The sequence below is a fragment of the Ursus arctos genome, unplaced genomic scaffold, assembly GCF_023065955.2.
Source record: "Ursus arctos isolate Adak ecotype North America unplaced genomic scaffold, UrsArc2.0 scaffold_14, whole genome shotgun sequence".
NCBI classification, from domain to species: domain Eukaryota; kingdom Metazoa; phylum Chordata; class Mammalia; order Carnivora; family Ursidae; genus Ursus; species Ursus arctos.
The window spans coordinates 35163074-35173232 of NW_026622808.1; the positions used below are offsets into that span (position 1 = coordinate 35163074).

A 10159-nucleotide genomic window follows, 5' to 3' on the forward strand; every position below is an offset into this window, starting at 1 on the left:
GTCATTACGCCTGCTTCACAGAGGAGGGCTGAGGCTTATGGGGGCCAAGGAAGTCACCCAAAGTGGGACCTGAGTGCAAGTGTCTGACTCCACGTCTGGGCTCTACCTCTGTGTATAACTACTGAGTGCTGGGGGACAGGGGAGGTGGGAGGACGTCCCACGTGTCGTGGTGGGGTGGCCCTGAGGCTATCATCTCCCCAGGGCCAGTACCGCACGGTGCTCTACGACCACTGGGTCAAGCAGCTCACAAGACACAAGGTCCCGCACACTGCTGAGCCCACACTCATTGGGACGCTGGGAAACCCTGTGAAGATCCGCTCGTGGCAGGTGCCCACCCGGGGGGTGGGGGCTGGAGTGACTGGGCTGAGCCAGGAGCCTCCTGCTTTCCTCCGCTCCTCTTTCCTGGGCCTGCTCAGAGATGCCTCCCCTGAACCTGCTCGGGCCCAGCAAGAGGGTGTGGGTAGGAGAGGAGAAAGCTGAACATGGTGTGGCACGGATATAGCTAACTGGGGCAGAGAATTCAAGGGGTGCTTGTCAGAGTGGGTTGGGATAGGAGAGCAGCATCCAGGGTGAGGTTAAGAAAGTTTTCCCCAAAAAAGATCTGAGCTAGACCCAGAAGGACTGGTAAAGTTGGCCCAGGGAGAAAACCAAGAGGCTATTGGCAGAGGCCAAGGGAGAGCATAGGCCAGGGTACCGATGGCCCGTGGGCTCTGGGGAGATGGTCTGACTGAGGACTAGGTAGGCAAGAGGGCAGAAAGGCCCAGAGGAGGAGGGTGTCGGGATCCAGCCTGAGAGCAGGAGAGAGTCAGGGTCCTGTGGGCTGAGACCCATGCACACTGTTGCCTGCCCCTACCTCCAGGGGCGCCACAAGGAGAGGGACGAGATAGCCAAGCATAGAGCTGGGAGTAGCTGTCGCCCCAGCTGACCCTGCTTGCGTGACATCCCTGACCCAGCCTGATGCCCCACAGATTGCTGGCCTCCCCAACGACACACTATCAGTGGAGAACGGGGTCATCAACCAGTTCTCCCAGCGCTGGACTCACTTCATTGACCCCCAGGGCCAGGCCAACAAATGGATCAAGAACATGGTGAGCCCCCCTGCCTGGTGTGGCCACCCCATGCAGCCGGGCTTAGCAGGGGCAGGGGCAGGGGCAGGGGCAGTAGCTGAGCGTCGGGCAAGCTGGCAGCTCCCACACCCCCCACTTGCCCCCACGCCCACAGGAGAAGGACAGTGGGCTGGATGTGTTCAAGCTGAGCGACCGAGACTTCCTGCGCAGCATGGAAAATGCCATCCGCTTTGGCAAGCCCTGCCTTCTGGAGAATGTGGGCGAGGAGCTGGACCCGGCCTTGGAGCCTGTGCTGCTCAAGCAGGTGGGCCTGCAGCGGCAGGGGGCCGGGGCAGCCTGCCGGTCTGGGCAAGGGAGAGGGCGGCCCCATCCGCTGCCTCCCTGGGGAAGCCCGGGCCACAGCGCTTGCCCATCCCGCCCACCGTAGACGTACAAGCAGCAGGGGAACACGGTGCTGAAGCTGGGGGACACGGTGATCCCCTACCACGAGGACTTCAGGATGTATATCACCACCAAGCTGCCCAACCCACACTACACGCCCGAGATCGCCACGAAACTCACCCTGATCAATTTCACCCTGTCGCCCAGGTAAGCCCCGCGGCCCCCAACCCAGAGCACCAGCTCTGCCTCCCGCCTCTCTCCCACCCCCAGGCCAAGACTCGTGGGTCTTTCCCAGAGGCTCCAGCAGCTTCTTCCGAGGCGCCCTGGCACCCCGGGCCTTTCTAGCACCTCCACCAGCTCCCCTGACTTGCCACCATTTCCAGCTAAGAACCCCCACCTCCTTGATCGCTGGTCAGGACCCCTCAGCCTCCCTGGTCAGCGCTAGCGCCATCTTGTCCGGGTGCCCTTCCCCCACAGCTCAGCCCTTGCCAGCCCCTTGTGCACTCACCCCCAGAGCTGTCCCAGAGCTCTGAGTCAGGCACACCCTGATGCCCTGCACCCAAGCCCTGTTTCCTGCCTTGCTGCTGTGAGCAGGTGTCAGGCTAATGGGTACACTTTGCTGGCCACCTGCACAGAGCCCACAGGCCCACTCCACATTCAGGCCTCCGTGTCAGTGGCCACTACGAACCTGTCCACAGATGAGGTGGTGAAAGGCCTATCCCCTACTGGGCACCCAGCCCCCTCCTGCCGAGATGAAGTTTGTCAATGACCCCAGCAACTCACATATCCAACCACCTGACCCCTCCTGGGATCCGCGGTTGCCACCGGGGTCTCACTGAGAACTGGTCGCTCTGTAGGCAGGCTCCGCATTAGCCCTGCAGCCCGAGACAGAGGCGAGGCCTCCCAGGCTGACGCTGGCAGGGGTGCTGGGCTCTCAGAACCCTGCGGGCACAGGTAGCTAGATGAGCAGACTCCAGGCTGGCCCTCTGGAGCCTGCCAGCTGTTACACACACGGTGTCCCCTTCCCCTGGCAGTGGCCTAGAGGACCAGCTGCTGGGCCAGGTAGTGGCCGAGGAGCGGCCAGACCTGGAGGAAGCTAAGAACCAGCTCATCGTCAGTAATGCCAAGATGCACCAGGAGCTGAAGGACATCGAAGACCAGATCCTGTACAGGCTCAGCTCCTCCGAAGGCAACCCTGTGGATGACATGGAGCTCATCAAGGTGCTGGAGGCTTCCAAGATGAAGGCTGCTGAGATCCAGGTCAGCAACGGCCTGCCCCTGCCTGCGACTCCTGCCCTTGCCTCCCCCCTGCCCCAGGCCTGACCCGTGTCCCCGCCCACGCCTGCCTGCCACTGCCCTGGGCCTGACCACCACTCCCCTGCCGCACCTCCAGGCCAAAGTCAGGATCGCAGAGCAGACGGAGAAGGACATTGACCTCACGCGCATGGAGTACCTTCCCGTAGCGGTCCGCACCCAGATCCTGTTCTTCTGTGTGTCTGACCTGGCCAACGTGGACCCCATGTACCAGTACTCCCTGGAGTGGTTTCTCAACATCTTCCTCTCGGGCATCGCCAACTCGGAGAGGGCAGGTAGCCCCGGCATGCGCGCACACGGACACAGATGCTGGGCTCCCAGCGCGGTACAGATGCGACAGGGGGACACATCTGCCCCGGGGGCACGCATATGTAAACTCCTACCCGTGTTCACTTGCACATCCTCTCCGATCAGACATGACAACACCCCCCCACCCTCCTCAGAGCCCCTTTACGCAACTCCATACGCCCCAAGCGGGGGGCCCAGACATGGCTGCGGGGCTGACTGGCTGGGCTGGGCCGAGCCCCGGGAGTCTTGCTCCCCTCACCTCCCCCGCGCACTGCCGTCCCCTCCCTGGCCTGCAGACAACCTGAAGAAGCGCATCGCCAACATCAACCGGCACCTGACCTACAGCCTCTACAGCAACGTCTGCCGCAGCCTCTTCGAGAAGCACAAGCTGATGTTTGCCTTCCTGCTGTGTGTCCGGATCATGATGAATGAGAACAAGATCGACCAGGTACACGAGCGGAGGGGCAGCCGGCGGGGGCGGGGACCCAGGACACACGGCCTGAGGAGGTGCCCGTGGCAGGGCCTGGGAGCACAGGGTGGAAGGAAAGAGAAGGCCGGGCATGAGGGCACAGCCCGAGCAAAGGGGCAGAGGCCTCAGGAAACAGGTCCTTGCTTAAAACAGCCAGGAGAGCCTGGGTTCGTTGTGGCCCGCGCTGTCCTGGGAGCACAGCCTTCTCAGAGCCCAGTGTCCTGGTGAGCAGAGACTGTCCCGAGCCTCGCAGGCTCTCATGAGCCCCAGGTAGCTGCTGTGGCTGGAAATCACTGGGGAGAGAGTGAGCGCTGTAAAGTTACAGCTACTACGGCTCCAGCCCCCATTGTGGGCAAAACCCTTGGGAAGCAGCTGAAATTCTCATTCTTCCTACTTTCCAAAGTGCAGAGACGGAGGCTCAGAGAAGTCACATCCTCTGCCTAAGGACACACAGCCAGAAAAATGTGGAGTGGGGACACTAACCCAGACCTGTCTGACTGCCCGCCCCAGGGAGGACTCCGTGTCTGGGGGGCCACTGCTGGGGAGGGGTGCCGGAGACAGGTCACGGGGCCCGGGCACTAGGCTCCCCTATCCCCTGCTAGGGTGAGTGGCGCTACCTCCTGTCCGGAGGCTCCATCCAGGTCACGACTGAGAACCCGGCACCTGACTGGCTATCAGACCGGGCCTGGCGAGATATCCTGGCGCTCTCAAACCTGCCAGCCTTCTCCTCTTTCGCTGATGACTTCCCAAAGCACCTCTCAGAATTCCAATCCATCTTTGACAGCCTTGAGCCCCACCGGTGAGCTGCGCCCTGGGCACAGCAGGGAGGGCACACACAGGGGTGAGACCCCAGGGATAGGCCTGCCCGGAAGGTTTTTCTGAGGAGCCACCCAGGGGTGCCCTGAAGCTGTGGCTACATCATGTCCCCTCCATGGCACGTACCCTCCAGGCGCTCCACTCTCCCCGGCCATCCAGCCGGCAGAGTCCCTGGGGCCAGTGCTCTTCCACAGGTCAGCTCTCAGGGGGACATGGGCACTGTTGCAGGGAGCCCTTGCCTGGCATCTGGGATGAGTACCTGGACCAGTTCCAGAAGCTGCTGGTTCTCCGCTGCCTGCGTGGGGACAAGGTTACCAATGCCATGCAGGATTTCGTGGCCACCAACCTGGAGCCACGCTTCATTGAGCCCCAGGCAAGTGCCATCAGCCGGTGCCCTGGACTAATCCCCACCTCTGGGTCCCAGGGGCCTGGCTGCACCTGGACAGACCATTTTGCAGCCTTGGTTAGGCTGGAACTCCTAGCCACACCCTCCAAAGGCTGTGGGAGATTCCAGGCCCCACCAGGAAGCCTCTCTGAGAGCTCTCTGCCAGCCCCAGGACCCCCCGCCTTGCCCTGGTCCCTGCCCTGCCTCAGCCCCAGGTGACCCAGCATCTGTCCCTGACCTGCAGGCAGCCAACCTGTCAGTGGTGTTCAAAGACTCCAGCTCCACCACGCCCCTCATCTTCGTGCTGTCGCCCGGCACCGACCCCGCGGCCGACCTCTACAAGTTTGCTGAAGAGATGAAGTTCTCCAAGAAGCTCTCCGCCATCTCCCTGGGCCAGGGCCAGGTAAGGACTGGGTGGGCAGTGGTGGAGGTGTGGAGGCCGGGCCAGTTGGCCCCTCGCCGCTCAGCACTCCCGCCCCCACAGGGCCCTCGGGCAGAAGCCATGATGCGCAGCTCCATAGAGAGGGGCAAGTGGGTCTTCTTCCAGAACTGCCACCTGGCACCGAGCTGGATGCCAGCGCTGGAGCGCCTCATCGAGCACATCAACCCCGATAAGGTGCGCTGCCCTGCCTGCCACAAACCCAATGGCCTCCTTCGCTGACGGGACTACTGACGGTCCCTTCAGTCCCCCAAGAGTCCCTCGACAGTCCCTCGACAGGACCGACAAGGCTGAATGAGATCGTCCCACAGAACACGCAGCTCGGCCTGGGCACACAGCACTCAGGAAGTGATATATGGAACAAGCCTCGGCTAGATTTATCTGCTCAGTGGTTCCTCCAGGCACTGTTCCCCATGGGGATGTGACTTGCCCACGTCCACCCAGCATAGACTGGTGACCCTGGCACTGGCCAAAGCCCATATACTTTTTTTTTCCTTGGGTGAGGGGGTGCAGAGGGAGAGATAGAGAATCCCAAGCAGGCTCCAGGCCCAGCGCAGAGCCGACGCGGGGCTCGATCTCACAACCCTGAGATCGTGACCTGATAAAACCAGTATTCTTAATCAGTGGTCTGCCCAGCCTGGCCTGGCCCGGCCCACCCAGGGGGAGGGTCAAGCTGCGGGTGGCCCAGGGCTCCTGGTGGGAGGGAACCTGGTGTGGGGCAGCCACCAGGTGTGGGTCCCCATGCTCACGTGGTGCGTGGATGCCAGGTGCACCGGGACTTCCGCCTGTGGCTCACCAGCCTGCCCAGCAACAAGTTCCCAGTGTCCATCCTGCAGAACGGCTCCAAGATGACCATTGAGCCACCACGCGGCGTCAAGGCCAACCTGCTCAAGTCTTACAGCAGCCTGAGCGACGACTTCCTCAACTCCTGCCACAAGGTGAAGGGCAGGGGTGTGCGCTCGCCCCGCCACTGCCTCGGCCCCGGGCCCGCCCCTTACCCCCCTGCCCCCCGCCTCTCACAGGTGATGGAGTTCAAGTCCCTGCTGCTGTCTCTGTGCCTGTTCCACGGGAACACGCTGGAACGCCGCAAGTTCGGGCCCCTGGGCTTCAACATCCCATACGAGTTCACGGACGGGGACCTGCGCATCTGTATCAGCCAACTCAAGATGTTCCTGGACGAGTACGACGACATCCCCTACAAGGTGGGCCGGGCACAGGCTGGGGCGGGGCGCTGGGCGCTTGTGCGGGCCCTCACCCACCCACCCCGTAGGTCCTCAAGTACACGGCCGGGGAGATCAACTACGGGGGCCGTGTCACGGATGACTGGGACCGTCGCTGCATCATGAACATCCTGGAGGACTACTACAGCCCCTCCGTGCTCTTCCACGATCACAGCTACAGCGCCTCGGGCGTCTACCACCAGATCCAGCCCACCTACGACCTCAACGTGAGCACGCCCCCCACGGCCCGGGCAGCCTGCCAGGCTGGGTGGCGGGGGTACCACGGACACCTGGGAGCGGGGGAAGAGGAGGCATGGCCCGGCCCTCCAGCGGCTCCTTTTCATGGATTACTCCATCCCACAAAGAGAGCCACAGTGAGGGAGGGACCCAGCCCCCGCCCCCTGGAGCTCTGGCCTCTCAGCCACTGCCTGAGTGTAATTGTTCTGTCGAGGCAGGACAGCTCCTCCAGGGGTCCCAGAGCACCCTTCTGCTTCAGCTAAGATGTGTGCGGAGCCAGCAGGGCCGGGCTGGGGGTCGGAGTGTGGGTCATCATTGTAAGGAGGGAGGCGTCACTGGTCCGAGCAGCTGAACGAGGGAGCAGAGAGCAGGACGGCAGCAGGAAGAGGGCTGGCAGGGAAGCGAAGGCTACCCACGCGGGCCTCAGGAGCCATGCGGTCCTAAGAAGAGGGAGATGCACGAGGGTTACAGGTCAGGGAGGCAAGTGGGAGCTGTGCTCAGTTGGAGGCCCCCCGCAGGCCGGGGGTAGAACAAAGCTTCAGGGGCGGCCCTCCTGCACTCCAGGGCTACCTCTCCTACATCAGAGGCCTCCCTCTCAATGACATGCCTGAGATCTTTGGCCTGCATGACAACGCCAACATCACCTTCGCCCAGAATGAGACTTATGCCCTGCTCGGTGCCATCATCCAGCTGCAACCCAAATCATCCTCTGTGGGCGGCCAGGGCCGGGAGGAGGTAGGTGGCAGCAGGGGAAAGGGGCCCACGGGTTGGGCCGGCCAGTCTCCCACCCACTATCCTGCCTGCTCCCCCGTGGGAAGGAACTCTGTGCATGTGGAATCCTACAAGAATTAAGGGGTGCTGGCCCTGACCCCCCGTGTGTGTCCCTTTGCCCCCACAGATCGTGGAGGATGTGGCCCACAGTATTCTGCTCCAGATTCCTGAGCCCATCCCCTTGCAGCTGGTGATGGCCAAGTACCCTGTGCTGTATGAGGAGTCAATGAACACAGTGCTAGTACAGGAGGTCCTTCGGTAATCTGCCCGCCCCCCCAGCCCTGAGTTACCACGGAGAGTTACTATGACAGAGAGACGACAGCAGCAGCTGCTCTGGGCCCGGGGCCATGCTCAGTCTGTGCTCTAACGCAGCCACGTTTGATTGTTCCCACTTCACAGATGAGTACACCAAGGCCCCAAACTGTGAAGTGACCTAAAGTTACATGTTTGCTAAGGAGCAGAGCCGAGCTCAGTACCCAGGCTGCCCGACTCAGCTCTATGCTCGCAGCCCCCACACCGCGCCATTGTTTTTCTGTCTGTGGCCTACAACTGGGGAGTACAGATCCTGCCCGCCGCCGACCACTGCTTGCTTCCTTGCCCCTGGCTCCCTAGGTACAACCGGCTGCTGCAGGTGATCACGGAGACGCTGCGAGACCTGCTGAAGGCACTCAAGGGGCTGGTGGTGATGTCCTCGCAGCTGGAGCTGATGGCTACCAGCCTGTACAACAACATCGTGCCTGAGCTCTGGAACGCGAAGGCCTACCCATCGCTCAAGCCGCTGTCCTCATGGGTCATGGACCTGATGCAGCGGCTGGACTTCCTGCAGGCCTGGGTCCAAGGCGGCATCCCAGCTGTCTTCTGGATCAGTGGCTTCTTCTTCCCCCAGGCCTTCCTGACGGGCACGCTGCAGAACTTTGCCCGCAAGTCTGTCATCTCCATTGACACCATCTCGTTTGATTTCAAGGTTTGCACGCAGCCAAGGTCAGGCCAGGGTCAGGCTGGGTATGGCCTGGGTCACGCCCCCAGTATTTACAGGGGCCAGGCAGGAGGGGTGCCGAGGGCACAGCTGGCTGCCAGTTGGGCGTCCTGAGTGGGTTTGGGGGGCAGGGAGAGCCAAGCCAGAAGAGGCTGTGAGCCCCCAGGAAATCCCTAGGGGCAGGACAGAGGCTGTAGGCTGCCAACTAAAATGGTGGGTGAGTGGGGTGCCTGGGTGGCTCAGTCGGTTAAGCGTCTGCCTTTGGTTCAGGTCGTGATCCCGGGATCCTGGGATCTAGCCCCGCGTTGGGCTCCCTGTTCAGTGGGGAGCCTGCTTCTCTCTCTCTCTCTCTGCCCCTCACCCTGCTCATGTTCTAATGTTCTTTCTCAAATAAATAAACAAAAATCTTTAAAAAACAGATAAATAAAATAAAATAAAATGGTGGGTAATGAGTGGGTGGGCAGAACTCTCAGGAAGGAGTTAGTGCCTCCTGACCCAAACCCTAACCCAGATTCCAGGTGTTTACACGTGTGGGGGCATGTCTGTGCGCCCACCACAGGTAATGCAGCAGTCCGTGTCGGAGCTCAAGAAAAGGCCCAGTGAGGGGTGCTACATCCATGGACTGTTCCTGGAAGGTGCCCGCTGGGACCCTGTGGCCTTCCAGCTGGCCGAGTCTCGGCCCAAGGAGCTATACACAGAGATGGCCGTTATCTGGCTTCTGCCGACGCACAACCGCAAGATCCAGAACCAGGACTTCTACCTGTGCCCCATCTACAAGACGCTGACCCGAGCGGGTACGGGCCCAGGGTGGGGAACGTGCGCCACGGCTGGGGGCCCAGAACGGGGCCAGCCTAACTGGTGAGGTCAGCTGAACAGGGCTGACAGAGGCCGGTCAGCCCTCCTGAGAGTGACCAGGCCAGGACAGAGCTGGACCACCAGCAGGCAGGCCTCGAGGGTAATGCTCAGAGCTTGGGCTCAGTCTGTGGGAAGTGGCCTCTGAGCTCACCATCTTCTTGTCTCCCTCAGTAGACCCACCTGGGTCTTAGGAGCCCCCATCTACTAAGGAAGGTTCAGAGGGGGTAACGGAGACTTGGGAGGGGAGGTGGGCCTGGGCTGGGTCCGACAGGGAATGAGCAGCGGCCCCCAGCTCTCCCATTCCTGTCCTCAATCGTGTGATAACCCTGGCCAGGCCTGAGCCCTGGCCTGGCCCGTTCACCGGGCAGTCTCCCTCTCGGGTCAGGGCGCCTGCTTGCCCCCACCTCAGTCTGCTGAGTCCTTTGCCTTTACCCTGTTCCTACCCTGTTTCTGCTCTTGTGACAGACAACTTAACCTTCCTCTCTTGCCTGCTCCAGGAACGCTGTCGACCACAGGCCACTCCACCAACTACATCATTGCAGTGGAGCTCCCCTCCGACCAGCCCCAGCGACACTGGATAAAGCGTGGTGTGGCCCTCATCTGTGCCCTGGACTACTAGACTCAGGACAGAAGAGTTGGGGCCATTAAAGTTGTTTTCTAAACAGTCCAGCTGGGCCTCGGCTACTCGTCAGTGCCCCTGTGTGGGTTTCACTGGCGGGGCAGCGGTGGGCGTGAGGGGCTGCGGCGGCCTCTGGAGTGAATGTGCTTAGCAGTGGGGCCGGCACACGGGGAGCAGCTTTGGCCTGCTGGACCTGTCCAAATGTAACAGGGGTAGAGCTGCGCCCTCCAAGAGGGCCCCTCCAGGGACAGCGCACCACGCAACGCTAGAGGCTGCCTCGCCTCAGCCCAGAGCCCTGGCATCTGCTCAGGCAGCAAGGCCA

The 10159-nt window shown here is 61.8% G+C and overlaps 1 protein-coding gene across 1 annotated transcript in view; it reads left to right on the forward strand.

The window, feature by feature from the left end:
- Positions 1-9880, forward strand: part of DNAH1 (dynein axonemal heavy chain 1) — a 74945-nt gene extending 65065 nt beyond the window's left edge. The window contains exons 60-78 of the mRNA XM_048227067.2: positions 202-327; positions 969-1088; positions 1222-1371; positions 1495-1655; positions 2483-2708; positions 2842-3037; positions 3347-3498; positions 4122-4318; positions 4564-4712; positions 4969-5123; positions 5205-5336; positions 5927-6097; positions 6182-6361; positions 6430-6606; positions 7181-7351; positions 7515-7645; positions 8000-8351; positions 8923-9157; positions 9716-9880. Coding sequence (XP_048083024.1) covers positions 202-327; positions 969-1088; positions 1222-1371; positions 1495-1655; positions 2483-2708; positions 2842-3037; positions 3347-3498; positions 4122-4318; positions 4564-4712; positions 4969-5123; positions 5205-5336; positions 5927-6097; positions 6182-6361; positions 6430-6606; positions 7181-7351; positions 7515-7645; positions 8000-8351; positions 8923-9157; positions 9716-9837 — 3303 coding nt within the window. The 3' untranslated portion in view covers positions 9838-9880. The remainder of the gene's footprint in view (positions 1-201; positions 328-968; positions 1089-1221; positions 1372-1494; positions 1656-2482; positions 2709-2841; positions 3038-3346; positions 3499-4121; positions 4319-4563; positions 4713-4968; positions 5124-5204; positions 5337-5926; positions 6098-6181; positions 6362-6429; positions 6607-7180; positions 7352-7514; positions 7646-7999; positions 8352-8922; positions 9158-9715) is intronic.
- Positions 9881-10159: the final 279 nt, after the last annotated feature.